At 35.9% G+C, this 22,407-nt stretch overlaps 2 protein-coding genes across 4 annotated transcripts; both read left to right on the top strand.

Annotated features, from left to right (window-relative positions):
- The first annotated feature begins 3,749 nt into the window (after positions 1-3,749).
- LOC111195830 (testis-specific serine/threonine-protein kinase 6-like) lies at positions 3,750-22,046 on the top strand. Of its 3 annotated transcripts, none has more exons than XM_049484139.1 (6): positions 3,750-3,890; positions 5,378-6,214; positions 6,557-6,658; positions 7,446-7,875; positions 8,105-8,170; positions 21,528-22,046. In XM_049484139.1, exons 2-5 carry the CDS (start codon positions 5,385-5,387, stop codon positions 8,144-8,146), a joined length of 1,404 nt encoding a protein of 467 aa, XP_049340096.1. In that variant the 5' UTR covers positions 3,750-3,890; positions 5,378-5,384; the 3' UTR covers positions 8,147-8,170; positions 21,528-22,046. The 3 variants fall into 3 exon arrangements, with proteins under 3 accessions (XP_049340096.1, XP_049340095.1, XP_049340094.1); XM_049484138.1 differs by lacking the exon at positions 21,528-22,046 and adding an exon at positions 8,261-8,966; XM_049484137.1 differs by lacking the exon at positions 21,528-22,046 and adding an exon at positions 8,264-8,964.
- LOC111195831 (testis-specific serine/threonine-protein kinase 6) lies at positions 18,271-22,046 on the top strand. The gene is made up of 6 exons (XM_049484141.1): positions 18,271-18,411; positions 19,191-20,009; positions 20,326-20,400; positions 20,827-21,142; positions 21,372-21,437; positions 21,531-22,046. The coding sequence occupies exons 2-5, from the start codon at positions 19,198-19,200 to the stop codon at positions 21,411-21,413; spliced, it is 1,245 nt and encodes a 414-aa protein (XP_049340098.1). The 5' UTR covers positions 18,271-18,411; positions 19,191-19,197; the 3' UTR covers positions 21,414-21,437; positions 21,531-22,046.
- Positions 22,047-22,407: the final 361 nt, after the last annotated feature.

Raw genomic sequence — 22,407 nt, 5'->3', positions numbered from 1 at the left:
AGGCCGGAGCAGAGCAGCAGATGAAACTGTAATGATGGAAAGATGATCTGGTGCTGACACTGGCACCGGTCCCCCACCAATCCCCCACCAGTCTGAGATAAATATAGGAATTACTCAGAAAATTAAACAGAGAGTGATTCTCGAATTAATAACTTCAATTACTGTACAGAGCGTTGGCGTACGCAGATCTGCTGTCGATTAAACTGACTGAAAACCCACGTAAAATTATAATTTCTTCTATAAAAAGGAAACTCATGTTTCCATAAACAATTTAGTAGATTAATAGTTTAATGAGGCGCAAAATAATTTAAAGATCTGCAGCAAAACTTCTTAGTTGTGACGCCACAAACAAACAGGAGTGAGACTTTAATCATCTTTAATATTCAGAGTTAAACCAAAAAACATGATATGAATACTATTAACAACTACATGCCATAAACAAGACCAAAAAACTAAACATTAGAGCCAAATCACAGTCCAAGAGAGATGAACTACAAACAAAAAATAAGAGTCAAAATCAGAACTAACCAAAAGGGCAAGATAAAATCAAAGAAAAAGCCAAAAAATAGGTCAAACACGGGAAATAGATAAACAAAGAAATAACGCTCAGTATTTCGCTGAAAAACAGGGTCAATATTGCGTCAAAAAACGGACAAACAGACTGGTATATAAACACCAGAGAATAATCAGAACTCAGGTGAGACTGATCTAACAATCAGGTGCTGATTGGCTGGCTGAGACACATGACTAAGTGGTGCATTCTGGGAGTTGAAGTTTGTGAAGGTGAAGGACAAGTCTGTAGAGGCAATGTAAGGTGTGACATTAGTACATCTAACATACTCTCCCTACATAAGTTAATATTAATATATGTTTTATATTAACTAAATATCTCAAAATAATGACTTGCTGTCTCCAAATAATGCCTTAATATCTCAAAATATTGACTTAGTATCTCAAAGTAATAAGATTGTATCTCAAAATAACACCTTGCTATCTCAAAATAACGACTTATTATCTCAAAATCATTAAATAGTTTCTCAAGATAATGACTTAGTATATTAAAATATTAACTTTGTATCTCAAAAATGAGATAGTATCTCAAAATAATGACTTAGTATCTTAAAATATTGACTTAATATCTTAAAATATTGATAGTATTACAAAATACCAGCTTACTCTCCCAAAATAATGACTTACTATTTCAAAATATTGACTTAATATCTAAAAACAGTTAGATAGTATCTCAAGATAATGACAGTATCTTATATTATTGACTTAGTATCTCAAAATAATGACATACTTATTATAGCACTTACTTATTGAGATAGCATTTTACTTAAAGCTCACCTTCCGCGAAAATCCGATTTTTCTTGTTTTTTGTGGAATACAGTAGGTCTCTCCGAGTTGAATGTGTACACCTGCACATTAAACTGTTTTGCAGCCCCCATTGTCTGCAGGAGCTAAGCAAAGAAATCCCCCCTCCCCCCCTCCGAAAAACGGGTGAATTTTGAATTATCTTTCTGCCTACGTAGGCAGAAACTCACAGACCAGCCCACCTTGGCTCGAGAAACTCCCAGAGGCGGAGCTGAAGCGACGCAACATCACCGCTCATCAGTTAGGAGGTGGGAGGCAGTGAGCGGCAGAGCGGTGGAGGGGCGTCGCAGTGCTCCTAGCCAATCAGAGGAGAGATATTTGCATGCTGTTTGCATGTATGAATATTCATGAGCAAAGCTGGAATCCGGTCATTTTGGACACACCCCTAAAACAGTCCATTAAAAAAGAGCTATACAGAGACACCTGAGCACTTTTTTTTTACAAAAACGGCTCACATGTCATTCATTCATACTAGAGACCACAACTAGACATTTTAAAATGAAAGAAAAAACGACGGAAGGTGACCTTTAATAATAATAATAATAATAATAATAATAATAATAATAATAATAATAATAATAAAATGAGTAATGTGTTTTTTAACTTATTTGTTTAATTTATTTTTATTTTAGGTGGCAGGAATGGACTTTAATAGCTTGTTATAAAAAATTCTTTTTATATGGGTATTTCGTTAGCTTAGCTAACACACAAATGTGTGTGTGTGTGTGTGTGTGTGTGTGTGTATATATATATATATATATATAAACCTAATAATTAATTTGTTAAGATTAGCTAGCAGAGCACACTGCACAGCACACAGCCCCAAAAACACCAGGGCATTTTAGATTAAAAGCTGTAGTCTTGGTGAAAGCTGGAATTTTATACTGATTAAAGTTTTATACTGATGGCACTGGCGCTAATTCTACGCTAAGCTAACTGCTAGCTGTTGTTGTGTGTTTACATTGCTGTGGCGAGTGCAACTCTGAATTCTCAGCTCAATAAAACTGAAATTTTCTCTGTAAAGTGTTAAATATTCCTCTTTCACTCACATTATCACTAAAAACAGATATTACACACCAGTGTAGGTTAACAAGTTCGGCTTCTCAAAAGTGCTATTTAGTTAAAGAGTTATAAACTCAGAGCTAAACCTGAGCTATGCTAAGCTAACATTAGCTTAGCTGTTCCTTTAGCTGAGTGTACACTGTGGTTGCCATAGCAACTACAGCCACATTCTGTTATTGTTTATTGTGTTTTAAATGCCGTATAAATGCAGTGCACAGAGCAATGCTAGTTATGTTTTATTTTGGTTTATTTGGTTTATATGTTAAAAAGAGAGATTTCTAGCTATAAGAATATGAATCATATTGATGCTGTAACAATATTTCTTTATTTATTCCATTATTTTATTTATTTTCTACATTGTAGTTTAATAGTAAACATATCACAAAAATTAAGGGACATATACCATATATAGCATCTTATTGATGCTGATTGATATTTTATTTATTTATTTGCTTTTTACATTGTATTTTAACATTAATATAATATTAAATTATCACAACAATAAAGGAAGATATATGGCTAAGAATCTACAAAGTACAAAACATATATATTTATTTATATATGTTAAACATATAGCTTTAATAGAGTCTTTAATATTAAATGCATAATGTAAAATATCATAAACAGAAAGAAAAACTGACATATTGTAGTTAAAAAGAAGAAGCCTGTTTAAAAAAACAAACTAAAATGTTTGATTATATCTGATGATAATATCTGATTATATATCTGATTACGTGTAAAATAGGCTCCTTTTTTTACCTACAATAATATATTTGTTTTGTGTTTTTCCCCCTTCCTTTGGTTGAATCTCAGTCCAAAATAATTAAATAATTATGTTTATTACTTTCCTATTGATATAATATTGTATATTTTGACTTTTTTGACTATATAATCAGATATAATCAGATATATCTGAATATTATCTAAGTAGATGTATTAATTGTTTTAATTGAACATGTCTGAAATCTAATGCATGTTAAATTTATGTTAATAGCAATTGACAGAGTATTATAACTACAATCATTTATATCAATAATGTGATTTTTCTACCAATAATGTGATAATCAATAATGACATATATAGTGAGTTAAGCCTCCTCCTGTGATTGGTTCATGTGTTGGTTAAGTAACTAAAAGTGCTAAATGTTTTGTGGTTCATACAGTACAAGTACAGTTAGTTCTATAGCCCACACTCAGTGCCAGAACTGACGGAACCCCAGAGCCTGCTGCTCCATAGTGATGTCATACTGATGATGTCATAGAACCCTGTCTAAAGGGTTTGAGTTCTGCTGACTGGCTCAGTTTAGGACTGGACAGCGTACGATACACAGCTTTACTACATTCTCTGTAGCGTTAACGTCGGTTTACACTTATCTAGAACTTTCTTATCTAGAACCAGGTTCTACAGTCGTTCTATAGTCCTACATTTGTTTTCTCCACTGCGTTCAAGACGAGGTAAGAACTATTTACTGTTAATTTCTGTATATAAAAGCAACACATAACCAACTGCTTGAGATAAAATGTTTTAAAGAAGGTTTAAAACATGACATTACATTTTATGATATCATGTACATTACCAGTCAAAAGTTTGGACACTTTTTTTTTTTTGCTAGTAAAGGAATCAAGTAGTCAAATATTAACTTAAAAATGTGTTAAACAAACCAAAATACTCTATAAAGACAGTATTTAGGTGCTTGTATCTAGGGAGCTGTTGACTCGTTAACTTGGTTTCTGAGGCTGGTAACTCTGATGAACTTATCCTGTACTACAGAGGTGGTCCTGATGAGTGCCAGTTTTATCATTATTTTGATTTGCTTTTGATGGTCTTTGTAGTGACTGACTGACTTGATGATACTTTCAAAGTTCTTGAAATTCTTCCTTTTTTTCAGATAAACTGATGTTCATTTCTTCTTAAATACATTTTTTTCTTATATATACACTTGTTCTTATATAACTTTTTTTTGGTGCTGTATGCTGCTGTAACATTACAAAATGTCCGTCTGTGGGATTAATAAAGGATTCTTTTATTTTATAATTGAATGTATAGGTATTAAACAACTATTTAAAAAGCTTAGCTAGCTTAGTTAACTGCTAACGTTATTTAGCTAACTTAGTTAGATTAAATGCTAAAGCTATTTAGCTAAATAGCTAAATAATGGTAAGATATCGCTGTTGTTCTCTGTATATATATATATATATATATATATATATATATATATATATATATATATATATAATTTTTCTTATATATATATATATATATATACACACACACACACACACCGTATTTTCCGCACTATAAGACACACTTAAATCACCTTGTATATAACCTGCTGCTAACCCCAGCTACCACTGCTGGAGCAGCATTAGCATTAGCTACTAACTGTGTTAAGAGGTGAGTATATATCAGACTGTAGCCTGCGCGTTTACCGTGTTAAAACAAGCTACGTTGAAAGAACCAATACCTAATATTACACTGCATTACCAGAATTAGTGCTAGTAGTTATCTGCTAATGCTAATGCTGCTGCACCCAGCCTTAGTAGAAATCTGGAAATCTAAGATTACTCTGAATAAATGGAAGCGCTTTCTTTATTCACCCAAATAAACCCAAATTTTTTTAGGAGAGAAATCTGTGCAGATTAACATCCAACGCTCGTGTTTCTTAAAAAATTACAGTTTTGTTTACTTAGCTTAGCTTTACGGGTGAATTAGAAGAAACACATGGCGACACCCCTGTCTGGTCCCTACTAGTGTCGCATAATCAGGTGCGCCTTATATAGTGAGTGCGAAAAATACGGTGTATATATATATGGTATATGTTATTTTATGAAGATAAATTTACTTAGTTTACTCTTGAAGATAAAACTGAATTCATGTTATGCTTTTTCATCCTTTTTTCAACCTTCTAATGTTCATCTTCTCTTTTTTCTTTCACCTACAGTGTAAAAATGCAGAGCTCGGACGCGGACGTGTTGAAGTGTTTGGGATACGAGGTGACGGATTTCCTCGGTAAAGGGAGTTATGGCGTGGTTAGACTCGCCTACTCCAAAAGGCACCAGAAGGAGGCAGCCATCAAAATAATGCACCGCAGGCTTTCGCCGCATTTTTTTGTCAGTGAGCTTCTGCCGCGCGAAATCCACATTCTTAAAACAGTGGAGCACCCACACATCGCCCGGGTGCTGGAGATTTTTGACGAGCTGTCCGACGGTCGGGTGTTCGTGGTGATGGAATGCGCCAAAATGAACCTGCAGGAGAAGATCTTCGATCTCAGACGCGTTCCTATTGGCCAAGCTAAAGCCTGGTTCTCCCAGCTCCTCAGCGCTGTGGAGTATCTGCACCAGCAGGACATCGTGCATCGCGATCTGAAGTGCAGGAACGTCCTGGTGACGGCCGACAACCAGATCAAACTGGCCGATTTCGGATTAGGCCGATTTTACAAAGGCTTCCCTCAGTTATGCCGGACGTTTTACTGCACGGCTGAGTACGCCGCGCCGGAGGTTGTCACCGAAACTCCGTATGATGCTAAAAAGAGCGACGTTTGGAGTCTGGGTGTCATCTTATACAACATGATCATCGGAACCCTGCCCTTCAGAACTGTCACGTATAGGGGTCTCGTAGAAGCCCAGAAGAAACCTGTAACGTTTCCGTACGGGATCCCGGTGGACGAGGACTGCAGGAAATTCATAGAGTTCATACTGCATGTCGACCCGTCCACTCGGCCTTCGGTTACGGAAGTGGCTAACCACCCTTGGATGAAGATCGAGAAAGATCAGGAATGGTAAGCACTTAAAATTCCTTAATTTTCCCAAAAATCATCAGTGCTCCTTATAATCCAGTGCATTTTATGTATTAATTCTACCAGTCAGGTACACTGAAGTACAGCGTTATACAGGAGTTTCAGTTTTAGTTTAGTTTTATTGTTTAGTTTAGTTTTAGTTTAGCTACTAATGCTAATGCTGCTGCACCAACCCTTAGCTGAAATCTGGAAATCTCCAAGCTTACTGACCCATATGGACGATAAGCTTTTTTTTTTCTTCTTTTTTTTTTGTGGAACACCTCCCAGATTTTTCAGGTGTTTGTTTGTTTCTTAACTAATTTCTACTTTTATTTTTATCAACAGTGAAACGAGTCAGACTGAAAGATCTCCAGAAAAGAGCGAGTCTGAAACATCTGAAGCATCTTCTGCTCAGATCATCATTCATTATGTGGATGATTCGATCAGGTACGTTCACTCTTTATGAATGTATTTATTAAGTGCTTTATGTATCTGGTGTGTTAAGTATCCAAGTATCTCTAACCAGTATGTAGTGATAGCACATTTACTTTGTTTAGTGATTACCACTTTAAAAATTAACTTAGTTACTTTATGGATTACTTGATTTTAAAAGTAACTAAGTTACTAAGGCTAAGGGTTGGACAATAAAACTAAACACATGTAATTTTAATGTGGGAGGTTTCATGGCTAAATGGGAGCAGCCTGGTGTTCAATCTTCATTAATTGCACATTGCACCAGTAAGAGCAGAGTGTGAAGGTTCAATTAGCAGGGTAAGAGCACAGTTCTGCTCTAAATATTGCAATGCACACAACATTATGGGAGACATACCAGAGTTCAAAAGAGGACAAATTGTTGGTGCACGTCTTGCTGGAGCATCTGTGACCAAGACAGCAAGTCTTTGTGATGCATCAAGAGCCACGGTATCCAGGGTAATGTCAGCATACCACCAAGAAGCACCAACCACATCCAACAGGATTAACTGTGGATGCTGTAAGAGGAAGCTGTCTGAAAGGGATGTTCGGGTGCTAACCCGGATTGTATCCAAAAAACATAAAACCACGGCTGATCAAATCACGCAGAAATCAATGTGCACCTCACTCCTCAGTTTCATTGTCCAACCCCTGTACATTTACTGCACAAACTGTAATTTAAAGTGTAGAGTTTAGTATCAGTATCATCACTTCACTAATAATACATTAATTTCCACATTTTGTTTGTTGCTTTTGTCTCCAGATATGATCAGGATGATCAGGATGGAGGAACAGGAAGTACCAGCGATTCTAGTTCCCTAGAGATCAGTGACCTCCAACAAACAGAGCATGTCGCCTGTTCTTCTTCCTCTTCAAGCGACGGAGAAGAGGTTATGGCCAATTCAGAGGATGTAGATGTTGTAGTAGAGGAGGAGGAAGAGAAGGAGGAAGAGGAGGAGCATGGCTGCTTTATCCCAGTTTCTGCTGTGGTGAAAAGAGTTGCCTCACCGATCCTCAGAGCTTCACGAAATCTTCGAGAGCGGATGAGGAAGTTCTTTAAAGTAAAATCTACAGCAAACAACTCCTCCTCTACAACAAAGACGTCTTCAGAAGTCTCCGATCAGTCTGGGCTGGGGAAGAAGGAGCCCGTCGTTAGCGAGAAAACGAAGAAGCCGCGGTTCCCAAAATTTAAGGTAAGTGAGTCAAGAGTGTTGCAGATTGTAGATAGCTAATGCTAACCTTGCAGAGACAGAGCTTTAAGTCCTGCTGATGGAAAGGCTACTCATCAGTATTGTAGATTGTAGATAGCTAATGCTAACCTTGCTTTCCTAAATATGAGCCCCTCATCATCATGTTGGCTGAGATATTTGTCAGAAACGTTTCAGTTGGGTGATCTTTCTCATCATTTTGTTCCTCCAACAGATCCTCCAGAAGAAGAAGAAGATTTCAGTTATATCTCTGTAGACGTGCAGCACAGCCAGCTTAAACGTACGTAAAACCCCCACACTCTTGGTGATCAAACTTTATTTAATTTTATTTTATTTCCATAGTTTAATCTTTGTCATTTCATGTTTCCAGCAGATCCCAAAGAAGACAAGGACTATGATTCATCCGTTGGAGACGTCTAGAGCAGCTCCGGATGATCATACCCAATTTTTTTTTTCCGATTTATCAGTAATTTATGAGTTTTTGACCAGAGGAGGATGGGTCCCCCCCGTGAGTCTGGTTCCTCTCAAGGTTTCTTCCTCTAGGAGGGAGTTTTTCCTTGCCACTGTCGCCTTTTGGCTTACTCACTGGGGGTTCTGTATAGTATAACACTCTTATCAAATTCTTATGTTTATTTGCTTATGAGTCTTACACACTGCTTTTGGATAACTTTATGCCACTACTTGATTATATTCCAGAGGTTTTCAATTTGGAAAAAAGTAATTCAGGCAGAGCGGCAGCACTACTAAAAGCAGTGTGTAAGACTGGTGGAGGAGAACATAATGCCAAGATGCATGAAGAAAACTGTGATTAAAAACCAGGATTATATTGATTATTTCTGAACTCTTAAAACTTTATGAATATGAATTTGTTTTCTTTGCATTATTTGAGGTCTGAAAGCTCTGTATCTTTTTTTTTTTTTTTATTTCAGCCATTTCTCATTTTCTGCAAATAAATGCTCTAAATGACAATATTTTTATTTGGAATTTGTGAGAAATGTTGTCTGTAGTTTATAGAATAAAACAACAATGTTCATTTTACTCAAAGCTGTTTGTTCAGAAGCATCATTGCCAGTGGCGTGCAATCAATATAGTGCAACAATTTACTACATATCCTGTGTCTTTACTTAGCTGTATAAACTTAATACGCATTAAGGCCACAAAAATTAATACTTAACTTTCCTACAAGTACAACCGTTCAACTAAGATCAGTCATCTGTATGCCTACAGTAAAACAAACCTGAGCAGCCAAAACATTAAGTACACATAAAAACTCAACAGTCAGGCGGCCTTTTATTGTGAATTTATTATATAATTAAGGGCAGCCTTTAAAAAGGCTTTTTTTCTTAGATAAGACACAATATCTGTCTAATATAAAATCGCAGTTCCATGATAGTTAGCTAACTATTGAACTAATCCAGCATGAGCGCAGTTTTACGACTAACCAACACGTAGCCCCTTCATCAGAACGCTGACAGCCATGGCCCCGCCCCATAGTAAAAAAAGGTCATGAATCTGATTGGTTAGATTGTCCTTCGACTTTGCTAATAGACTCATTACTACACCCTTCTAAAAATCAGAATAAGAGTCACGCAGACACAGGAAAAAGCTATTTAAAAAGCCGTTTTGATTGGTTGATACCACTGTCAGTCAGATATGCGTCCTATAGCAACTTAAAAACGGTTAAAAACTGATTGGAACCCTTTTTAGGTGTACAGTAGAGTAGGTATAATTAACTGTAATAATAATAATAAACGTATAACAGTAGAGATATATAAAAATTTCAATTGGGCCAATCAGATAGAACTAGATTCGACTACAGAGCCAGAGCAACCAAAAGATTAAGACCACACTGGACTACTGAAAGTATGTTTTGAAAAGGGAAGTATTCTATTTAATACAAATATAAATTCAGTTTAACATATAAAACAGTTTACCCAGGTAAAAAACAAAACAAAATAGTGCAATAGACCACTGAAGTTGTGTCGTCATTTTGTAGTAGGCGCCATGTTGTTTATGCCCATATTTGGGGCTCCTTTGCGTGTCTAAGCCTTGCAAGTCAATACGGGATTTGAATGGGCTTTTCAAAAACTGGCCTCTGTCACAATCTGTGGTAAATAAATATGTTCAGAACCCTGTAGGTTTTACTCTGTGTACATTTACCTCCTAAACATCACTGGATCCTCTGAATTTCGAGATTGTTTAAGGGGAGTAATTAGGAAAATGCTAACTTTAAGCTAATGCTTAACTGACATCACAGCACCGCGGCTGGAAAATGACTCAGGCTGGATTCTGCACAACACCAGTGAACTCCGGTCAGATCGCGTTTTGGATTATTATGCTTCTTCACAGAGGATCATTAAAGCATTTAAACAGGTGAAAACTCTTTCAGTAATGTTGATTAGTCTGATGTTGATCAGTGTGAACTACCTGCCCTCACTGAGGCGACAACCAACCAGAAACACCCATTTATTTCACTGCATAATAAAGACGGTAAATATTAAAACGTGTTACAGCTGGTTCTGGAGTATCACTCCAATAAATAGTATAAATAGTGATTTAACGCTGTTACACTCTCAACTCTCCTCAGTAAGCGCAGTTAGTTCATTAGTTTGATCAGCTTGTGTGTAAAAAGCTCCTAACTTACGACCGGAGTTCTCTGGTGTTATGCCGAAAAGAGTCCCCCGCTAATCTCTGCAGCGGCGCCGGGAGGTCAGTTCACTCCGCTGTAGCATTAGCTTAACGTTAGCATTTTTCTCATTACGACCCTTAAACGATCTCGAAATTCAGAGGATCCAGTGATGATCAGGAGTAAAATGTACACAGAATAAAACGTACCGGGGTCTGAACAGATTTATTTACCACAGAACGTGACAGAGATGTGTTTTTGAAAAGCCCATTCATTTTTCTCATAGGAAAAAAACGCTTAGACACGGAAGCCGCACGAGTACTACAGAATAACGCACGACTTCAGTGGTCTATTGTACCAGTCACTTTCAGAGATTGAAATGGAAGAATTCTGGGACTAGAATGTTCTTTAAGTGTTCTCAGTTCAGTTGAATGTGTTTCTCTCAGTTCAGTTGTTTATGTGTTTCAAATATCAGTCCATGTCCACAAAAGGAACGGATGTAGGATCCTGCGATTGGGGAAATGCACAGTCATCCTAGCGCACTCCAAGGTGAATTGTGTGAGTGTCCGGGTGGACGTGGAATCAGGATTCAGTTCAGTTCTGGGGTGGGTTTCCCGAAAACGATCAATCTTAGCGAATAACGAACGAACTAACGAATGACGTGAGTAAAGAACGAGCCAGTTCTGCGAGTGTTTCCCAAAGAGCTTCGCAACGCGAAAATTAACGAACGAGGTTAAAGAACGTCTTTGTTGACTCCTCCCCAAAAACAGCGCACTCAATCGATCCACAAATATCGATTCAACATTGCCAATATGCAGTATTTATTCACTATTACACCCTAAAAACGCAGAAATGTGTTGTAATCATCAATATTATACATATTCTGAAATTTAAATTACAAAAGGATGTACTTTGGCATTAATAAAATACTCCTAAAGATACATATGACTAAATAAATACTCGAAAATCTAATCTATTAAAAAAAATTAAACTTTTTTCACTTTTTTAAAACTATTATTGTTAATATATATATATATATATATATATATATATATATATATATATATATATATATATATTATATTAATATATATTATACTAATATTATTAATAGTAATTTGGCGAGTAATATTAATTTATTATTATAATTATTAATAATAATATAAAAAATATAATATATAAAAAATATAAAAATAATATAATAATACATATACGTAAGTTATATATATTATACCAACATGAGTATGCTCATCCAAATCACCATCTCAGTTGGGTTTAGGTCAGGGGATTGTTAAGGCCATGCACCTTTTTGTTTACTAGATAATTCCATATGCGTCAATTAATAGTTTTCATGGTTTTAATAATAATCCACAATGTAAAAAAAAAAAAAAAACATTGAATGAGACGTGTCCAACTTTTGACTGGTATTTATATATTTGCGAGTTGACACACCCCAGAGTTTGCCCAGATGAACGGCCACAATGTTGGTTAGAAGCACCTGATTAAGGAATAATATTAAATATTACCTGCACATTCACCGATACCCTTTACAATACGCGTAGGTGTGATTAAAGACACCGCAGGCGTCCCCTGCACCGGACCTACAGTACCAGGAATTTTCCCAATAGCATGGAAATATATAATGTTGTGCTGTAATTCCCGGTCTGGTGGGAATTGTGTATATTTGCGTGTATTCCACAGTAACAGCCTGATTACAGAATCCACGGACATGGAGACTTTGCAGCTTTGCTTAGACCGTGAGCATCATCTGCAGGAATCTGGATTTTAATAATGGGTTTGCCCAGTTAGACTACAAGCCACAGACAAATTGGCATTATATGGCAATATAATATAATATAATATAATATAATATAATATAACTCATTCACTCACTTACTCACTCATCGTCAACCGCTTTATCCGTTTAGGGTCGCGGGGGGGCTGGAGTCTATACCAGCCGGCTATACACCCTGGACAGTCCGCCAATCCATCGCAGGGGGCAGACAGACACAGACAGACACACAGACACATCCACTCACACACTCACACCTAAGGGTCAGTTTTTAATTTTTATCCGACATCCAATTAGGTCTTTGGACTGTGGGAGGAAACCGGAGCACCCGCAGACACGGGGAATATTATAATATAATATAATGTAATGTAATGTAATATAATATAATATAATATAATATAATTAATAGTAATATAATATAATTGCTTCAACCACGGAAATGAACATTTTTCTCCCTTAAAATTGGCGGTCCCTGGTGTTTAAGGTGCTGAACTGCAAGTAGAGATCCCCTAAAGAAGCTCTCTAAGAATAACGACTGGGTGAGGGCACTCGTTAATCTGCGAGCGAGTTTACGCAGTACTTTAGTTACGCACGGGTTTGGGAAACACTCTTTAATTAACGATCAATCTTAAGTACGAGTTAACGAAGTTCTTAGCATTACGAAGCTTTCGGGAAACGCACCCCTGTTCAGTTCACGGCATGCCATACAGGTTCCTGGTTCGAAAAGTCGAGCACGGCTCGCCATCCAACTCACAGGAATTCAGTATTCAAACTAAACCTCTCTCAAAAAACCTGACCTATGTTACACATAGGGTCAGAAATAGAAAATTTACCTTTTACTTCATTTAACAAATAATTCACTAACTTATTTACTCAATTCCTGAGCAACTTTAATAATTACTTACAGCATAATTTCCCATAAAGAGCTTAACATTTACGTAAAATAACTCAATTAAACACACAAATCTACTAATATAAGGCTGCAGCTAGTGGCTACACTACAAAATGTTTTACATTTAGCGACAGAAATACTCGACGAAACAGTAAAAATATGACAAACAATAACATAATAACTCACAAATTAAATGTTTAGCTAACCTCCTAACAGGGGGATAGTTCATATTTTCCCTAAATATAAGCATTTGAGATCGCTAAAACAAAGTTAACAGTCAGTATAAATCAATTAAACTTTCCGTAGCGGTTAGCATTTTAGCTTAGCACAATTAATGGGATTTTCCCATAGCGATTAGCATTTTAGCTAGTTAGCTTAGCACAATTAACGGGATTTTCCCATTGCGATTAGCATTTTAGCTAGTTAGCTTAGCACAATTAATGGGAATTTCCCATAGCGATTAGCATTTTAGCTAGTTATCTTAGCACTGATTATATACATTGCTTACCAATGCGGGGATATTACAGCTTTTTTTCACGGTGTAGACGGCGCAGAGACTCCACTTTCAGCTCACAGTAAGTATTTCTAATTATTAAGACAGTTTTACAGCGTTTTTACAACTTTATATTAACTTTTAATCTGTTTTATTTCACACTAAGCTGAGCTGTGCGCTACCTCTAACACTACTGCCGCCCACTGTGGTGAAAAATACCACGAACAGCTTCATGACTCACTGCACGTACCGGCATTGTGCATTTTCATTGGCTAGCTAACTTTGTAGAAACTTATGAGCCAATCAGAAACAAAGAACAAAAGAAAACGTTGTTTTAATAAAATAAAATAAATGCTTTTCTGTCGTTATTTAAAATTAATACGTTTTAATTCTGATTTCTTTCCCAATTATATGAATTAATTATTTTAGTTAGTTTAATTAATTGTCTTGTTCATGACAATTTTATATAATTTATATAAATATAAATAATATAAATATCTACTGACTTATTGATTTATTACTTAGCCTGGGTTCAGCTCAGTTTAAGCTTCAGCTCAGTTTAAAACACTGCAGCTCCGCCCACTTTTATTCTGTAACGGCACTTTTATATTGTTTTATTCATGCTTTATTCTTATTTTATTTTTTTATTTCCAATTCCTTGTTGTTCTTTTACATGTTTTTAATTTTACTTCTCTTTGTTTTAATCATGATTCTTATTTTAGTTTTTATTTCCATTTTTACTGTTATTCTTTTACATGTTTTTTTTTTACTTATCTGTGTATTTTCTAATTTGTAAAGCACTTTGAATGATCGTTCTGTATGAAAGGTGCTATATAAATAAACTTGCCTTGCCTTGGGTTACATAATGCTTTAACCCTTTACTTTGAACTCTAGGCTGTTTTAGTGTGTTTTTATTCTCTATTTTTGTTTTCAGTTCCTCTTTCAGGTCTTATAACACAGTAATTATATCAGACAGACACATGCCCTGATCTCTTTTACTCCAGAAGACATACGGCTGCTCAAAAATATAATAATTTAAAATGTAAAAGGAAGCAGAATTGTTATATTTTTCTGGAACTGATCATGTTTTGCTCAAAATTTTACCAAACGCCTGTTTTTTTTGTTTTTACTTATTCTTGAATGTATAGATTTTAAATATATTTACACCTATAAGATATATTTTCAAAAATGGTTAGACTAGAGTGATTATGAGTTGAAAGCATAAGAATATTGATGATTTGAGTTCATTACGTGGCTTATTAATTATTACTTTGATAAAATACATGGAGAAACAGCATCAGGCGGAGTTATTTTATTTATCTTGATAATCAATAATCACATCTCTAGGATTATGTTTATGTGTGAAGGGATTCCTGAGTAATTAAGCTGAAAACACAAGGTGAGATTTTGGATGGAAAATTCGTCTGTAGGGCTCTAAGGGTTAATGTAGAGGACTAACATTAACTGTTTACTACATAATTTGCTTCATTAAGTGTCCCTTAATTGTTTTCATGTCCTGATTTAAGCTTAATCTTAACGATAAAACTTTAAATGAGAATGTAGAGAACGTTTGACTGCTACTGTACAGACACAAACACACATATACACATCTACATAAACAAATAAAAAATAAAAAATATTCATTTTATTCATTCAAATATTCATTCAGCCGCTGCATGAGCACAGCCCCGCCCTCCGACAAAAAGTTCAGCTGTGTGTGAGAGAGGCACATACGAGCCTCACACACACAGAACAGCTGCCTTTCAACCACAGAGGAGAAGCTGAAAACGGATTTATAGAACTATAGATCACAGTGAGGTTGATAAAAAATCTTAAACTTACGATTGACTACACCTGTTGCTTCATTTGAATAAATAAAACGTCACGGATACGCCCACACACACGGCGAGCTGAGTGATCAGGTGTTCTGTCGAGTTGTGCTACCCTGTCAAAACGTGCTACTCTTATGTGTGTAAATACAACAGAAGCACAATATTAGAGCATGTTTCCATTTAGAAGTTCATGTACTATATTTGGAAAGTTTATATTCACTATATTCACCATTTCAGGGTAAAGTTATGGTAGCAAGTGTTTACTATACTCTGTTGTTTTAGATATTTTATTATTATTATTATTATTATTATTATTATTATTATTATGGGGGCCTTGACGCTTTCAAGTTGTAAACAGGTGGGCCGTAAAAACTTTAAAACCTTATGAAACACGCTCTGAGAAGTTGGGTGCCTGGGGGGGGGGGGGGGGGGTTACTTTTTTGGTGGAGTAACTAGTAACTATAACTAATTACTTTTTCAAAGTAACGTGCCCAACACTGGTCCCGACACACACAGCAGACCCACCAGATCCAATCAGCTTTCAGAACCAAGATGCTGCTTCTGATCCGGCATATATATATATATATATATATATTTGTGTATGTGTGTGTGTGTGTGTGTGTGTGTGTGTGTGTGTGTGTTTCAATAAAACTGAAACTTTCTCTGTAAAGTGTTAAATATTCCTATTTCACTCACATTATCACTAAATACAGATATTACACACCAGTGTAGGTTAACAAGTTCGGCTTCTCTAAACCTCAGGTATGCTAAGCTAACATTAGCCCTGCTGTTCCTTTAGCTGAGTTTACACTGTGGTTGCCATAGCAACCACAGCCACATTCTGTTATTGTTTATTGTGTTTTAAATGCCGTATAAATGCAGTGCACAGAGCAATGCTAGTTATGTTTTATTTTGGTTTATATGATAAAAAGAGAGATTTCTAGCTGTAAGAATATAAATAATATTGATGCTGTAACATTTTTCCTAATTTATTTTTTTATTTAGTTAATTTTATACATTTTAGTTTAATATTAAACATATAGCAACAGGTAATGTACATATATGGCTACTTAGAAGAATCTAAAGTATATACATGTTTTGTTTTTTGCTTTTTTATTTTAAAACATGTTTTGTTTACATAAAAAGTGGTGTCACTGTATAGCTATAGTCTTCAATATTTAATTTATAATGTAAAATATCATAAACAGAAATACACTCTGAACGAGAAAAAGGTGTGTCCAAACTTTTGACTTTTACTGTATAAGTTTAGCAGTAATTTGCAATGATAGATGGATGGATACTTTATTGATCCCAGAGGGAAAATTATATTTAGTCCTTATATAGTCAATATATAGTTGTATATCAATAGAAAAGTAACATATAACAGTAAGATAATTAAAATAAATCAAAGATAAAAATTCAATATAGGGACGAAAAACACATTTTGTTAATGTTTATTATGTTTTAAATGCAGTATACATGCAGGTAATGCAGTGCACAATGCTAGTTATTTTTTCTTTTAGTTTATTTGGTTTATATATTAAGTGATATTTAGCTGTAAAAATCTAAATCATATTGATGTAACATTTCTTTATTTATTTATTCAATTATTTATTCCATTATTATTCCATTATTTAATTTATTTTCTATATTTTTATTATATAATTATATTAAACATAGTACAAAAAATTAAGGGACATATATGGCTACGTAGAAGAATCTAAAGTATGAAACATTCTGTTTTTTGCTTCTTTTTTTTTACACGTTTTGTCTATATAAAAAGTTATGTGTTGCTGTATACCTTTAATAGTGTCTTCAATAATAAATTTATATTTTAAAGTATCATAAACAGAAAGAAACACATTTAAAAAGAAAAAATGTGTGTCCAAACATTTCACTTTTACTGTATAAATAGAGCAGTAACTTGCAATAAATGGATAGATAGATACTTTATTGATCCCAGAGGGAAATATATAGTCAATAAAGTCAAAATATGCAGTATTACATCAATAGGAAAGTAATAAACATAATTATGTTGGACTGAGATTCAATATAAGGAGAGGGCAAAAAACACAAAACAAATATATATTATTGTAGGTAAAAAGAAGAATCCTGTTTTAAAAATAAAATCTAAAATGTTTAATAATATCTGATCATAATATTTGATTATATATCTAATTACATTTTAAACCTACAATAATATATTTGTTTTGTGTTTTCCCCCCTTCCTTTAGTTGAATCTCAGTCCAAAATAATTAAATAATTATGTTTATTACTTTCCTATTGATAAAATATTGTATATTTTGACTTTTTTGACTATATAATCAGATATAATCAGATATATCTGAATATTATCTAAGTAGATGTATTAATTGTTTTAATTGAACATGTCTGAAATCTAATGCATGTTAAATTTATGTTAATAGCAATTGACAGAGTATTATAACTACAATCATTTATATCAATAATGTGATTTTTCTACCAATAATGTGATAATCAATAATGACATATATAGTGAGTTAAGCCTCCTCCTGTGATTGGTTCATGTGTTGGTTAAGTAACTAAAGGTGCTAAATGTTTTGTGGTTCATACAGTACAAGTACAGTTAGTTCTATAGCCCACACTCAGTGCCAGAACTGACGGAACCCCAGAGCCTGCTGCTCCATAGTGATGTCATACTGATGATGTCATAGAACCCTGTCTAAAGGGTTTGAGTTCTGCTGACTGGCTCAGTTTAGGACTGGACAGCGTACGATACACAGCTTTACTACATTCTCTGTAGCGTTAACGTCGGTTTACACTTATCTAGAACTTTCTTATCTAGAACCAGGTTCTACAGTCGTTCTATAGTCCTGCATTTGTTTTCTCCACTGCGTTCAAGACGAGGTAAGAACTATTTAGTGTTTTTTACTGTATATAAAAGCAACACATAACCAACTGCTTGAGATAAAATGTTTTAAATGTTTTAAAGAAGGTTTTAAACATGACATTACATTTTATAACATCGTGTACAATACCAGTCAAAAGTAAAAAAAATAAATAAATAAATACTCTAACCAAAATACTCTATAAAGACAGTATTTAGGTGCTTGTATCTAGGGAGCTGTTGACTCGTTAACTTGGTTTCTGAGGCTGGTAACTCTGATGAACTTATCCTGTACTACAGAGGTGGTCCTGATGAGTGCCAGTTCCATCATTATTTTGATTTGCTTTTGATGTTTTTTGCGTTGACTTCATTGGAGGTTGAAGTTCTTGAAATTAGTAATAATATCGCCCTGTCACCCAGCCTTAGTGGAAATTTTGGAAATTTAAGATTACTGTAAATAAACTGAAGGGTTTTCTTAATTCACCCAAATAAACCCAAATGTTCAGGAGAGAAATCTGTGTAGATTAACATCCAACGCTCATGTTTTTTTATTTATTACAGTTTTGTTTACTTAGCTTAGGTTTACAGGTAAATTAGAAGAAAAACATGGCGACACACCCGTTCCTTGCTATTGTCGCATAATGTGCCTTATAATCCATCTCGTCTTATATAGTGAGTGCAAAGAATTCGGTGTGTATATATATATATATAATTTTTTACTTTTTTACTAAATTGAATGGATATTATGTGTTTTCATAACCTTCTGACCCTTATCTTCTCTTTTTTCTTTCACCTACAGTGTAAAAATGCAGAGCTCGGACGCGGACGTGTTGAAGTGTTTGGGATACGAGGTGATGGATTTTCTCGGTGAGGGGACTTACGGCGTGGTTAAACTCGCCTACTCCAAAAGGCACCAGAAGGAGGCAGCCATCAAAATAGTGAAGCGCAGGCCTTCGCCGCATTGTGTCGTCGATAAGCTTCTGCCGCGCGAAATCCAAATTCTTAAAACAGTGGAGCACCCACACATCGCCCAGGTGCTGGAGATTTTTGACGAGCTGTCCGACGGTCGGGTGTTCGTGGTGATGGAATGCGCCAAAATGAACCTGCAGGAGAAGATCTTCGATCTCACACGCATTCCTATTGGCCAAGCTAAAGCCTGGTTCTCCCAGCTCCTCAGCGCTGTGGAGTATCTGCACCAGCAGGACATCGTGCATCGCGATCTGAAGTGCAGGAATGTCCTGGTGACGGCCGACAACCAGATCAAACTGGCCGAATTCGGATTAGGCCGATTTTATGCCGGATGCTTTTACTGCACGGCTGATTACGCCGCGCCGGAGGTGATCACAGAGACCCCACGTGATGCTAAAAAGAGCGACGTTTGGAGTCTGGGTGTCATCTTATACACCATGATCGTCGGAACCCTGCCCTTCAGAGGAGTATCCTTGAGGGGTCTCGTAGAAGCCCAGAAGAAACCTGTAACGTTTCCGTACGGGATCCCGGTGGACGAGGACTGCAGGAAATTCATAGAGTTCATACTGCATGTCGACCCGTCCACTCGGCCTTCGGTTACGGAAGTGGCTAACCACCCTTGGATGAAGATCGAGAAAGATCAGGAATGGTAAGCACTTAAAATTCCTTAATTTTCCCAAAAATCATCAGTGCTCCTTATAATCCAGTGCATTTTATGTATTAATTCTACCAGTCAGGTACACTGAAGTACAGCGTTATACAGGAGTTTCAGTTTTAGTTTAGTTCTCCAGCACAGAGACTGGAGTAGTAATATTAGCATTAGCCACTAATACTAATGCTGCTGCACCAAGCCTTAGCTGAAATCTGGAAATCTCCAAGCTCCAAGCCCATAAGGAGGAGAAGCTTTTTTTTTTCAGGTGTTTGTTTGTTTCTTAACTAATTTCTACTTTTATTTTTATCACCAGTGAAACGAGTCAGACTGAAAGATCTGAAGCATCTTCTGCTCAGATCATCATTCATTGTGTGGATGATTCGATCAGGTACGTTCACTCTTTATGAATGTATTTATTAAGTGCTTTATGTATCTGGTGTGTTAAGTATCTAAGTATCTCTAACCAGTATGTAGTGATAGCACATTTACTTTGTTTAGTGATTACCACTTTAAAAATTAACTTAGTTACTTTATGGATTACTTGATTTTAAAAGTAACTAAGTTACTAAGGCTAAGGGTTGGACAATAAAACTAAACACATGTAATTTTAATGTGGGAGGTTTCATGGCTAAATGGGAGCAGCCTGGTGTTCAATCTTCATTAATTGCACATTGCACCAGTAAGAGCAGAGTGTCTCCAGATATGATCAGGATGATCAGGATGGAGGAACAGGAAGTACCAGCGATTCTAGTTCCCTAGAGATCAGTGACCTCAAACAAACAGAGCATGTCGCCTGTTCTTCTTCCTCTTCAAGCGACGGAGAAGAGGTTATGGCCAATTCAGAGGATGTAGATGTTGTAGTAGAGGAGGAGGAAGAGAAGGAGGAAGAGGAGGAGCATGGCTGCTTTATCCCAGTTTCTGCTGTGGTGAAAAGAGTTGCCTCACCGATCCTCAGAGCTTCACGAAATCTTCGAGAGCGGATGAGGAAGTTCTTTAAAGTAAAATCTACAGCAAACAACTCCTCCTCTACAACAAAGACGTCTTCAGAAGTCTCCGATCAGTCTGGGCTGGGGAAGAAGGAGCCCGTCGTTAGCGAGAAAACGAAGAAGCCGCGGTTCCCAAAATTTAAGGTAAGTGAGTCAAGAGTGTTGCAGATTGTAGGTAGCTAATGCTAACCTTGCAGAGACAGAGCTTTAAGTCCTGCTGATGGAAAGGCTACTCATCAGTATTGTAGATTGTAGATAGCTAATGCTAACCTTGCTTTCCTAAATATGAGCCCCTCATCATCATGTTGGCTGAGATATTTGTCAGAAACGTTTCAGTTGGGTGATCTTTCTCATCATTTTGTTCCTCCAACAGATCCTCCAGAAGAAGAAGAAGATTTCAGTTATATCTCTGTAGACGTGCAGCACAGCCAGCTTAAACGTACGTAAAACCCCCACACTCTTGGTGATCAAACTTTATTTAATTTAATTTTATTTCCATAGTTTAATCTTTGTCATTTCATGTTTCCAGCAGATCCCAAAGAAGACAAGGACTATGATTCATCCGTTGGAGACGTCTAGAGCAGCTCTGGATGATCATACCCAATTTTTTTTTTTTTTGATTTATCAGTAATTTATGAGTTTTTGACCAGAGGAGGATGGGTCCCCCCCGTGAGTCTGGTTCCTCTCAAGGTTTCTTCCTCTAGGAGGGAGTTTTTCCTTGCCACTGTCGCCTTTTGGCTTACTCACTGGGGGTTCTGTATAGTATAACACTCTTATCAAATTATTATGTTTATTTGCTTATGAGTCTTACACACTGCTTTTGGATAACTTTATGCCACTACTTGATTATATTCCAGAGGTTTTCAATTTGGAAAAAAGTAATTCAGGCAGAGCGGCGGCTCTGTGGCAGGCAGAGCGGCAGCACTACTAAAAGCAGTGTGTAAGACTGGTGGAGGAGAACATGATGCCAAGATGCATGAAGAAAACTGTGATTAAAACCAGGATTATTCCACCAAATATTGATTTCTGAACCCTTAAAACTTTTTTTTGTTATTTCAGCCATTTCTCATTTTCTGTAAATAAATGCTCTAAATGACAATAATTTTATTTGGAATTTGTGAGAAATGTTGTCTGAATAAAACAACAATGTTCATTTTACTCAAAGCTGTTGGTTCAGAGGTATCATTGCCATTGGCGTGCAATCAATATAGTGGGTGCCACTTCTGCTACACCCCACCCCCACTGACCTACACATATATAAATATTACAAAAACTACATATGCTCTGTCTTGACTTAGTTATATGAACTTAATACACATCAACAGCCCACAAATACAGCTAGAAGTAACAAAAGTACCACAACAATGAATACTTATACTAATAATTTTTACTTTTATTGTGAATTAATC

This window comes from Astyanax mexicanus, chromosome 10, assembly GCF_023375975.1.
Source record: "Astyanax mexicanus isolate ESR-SI-001 chromosome 10, AstMex3_surface, whole genome shotgun sequence".
Lineage (NCBI taxonomy): Eukaryota > Metazoa > Chordata > Actinopteri > Characiformes > Acestrorhamphidae > Astyanax > Astyanax mexicanus.
Note: the sequence above shows the minus strand (reverse complement) of the source record. Positions and strands in the feature narration are given on the sequence as shown.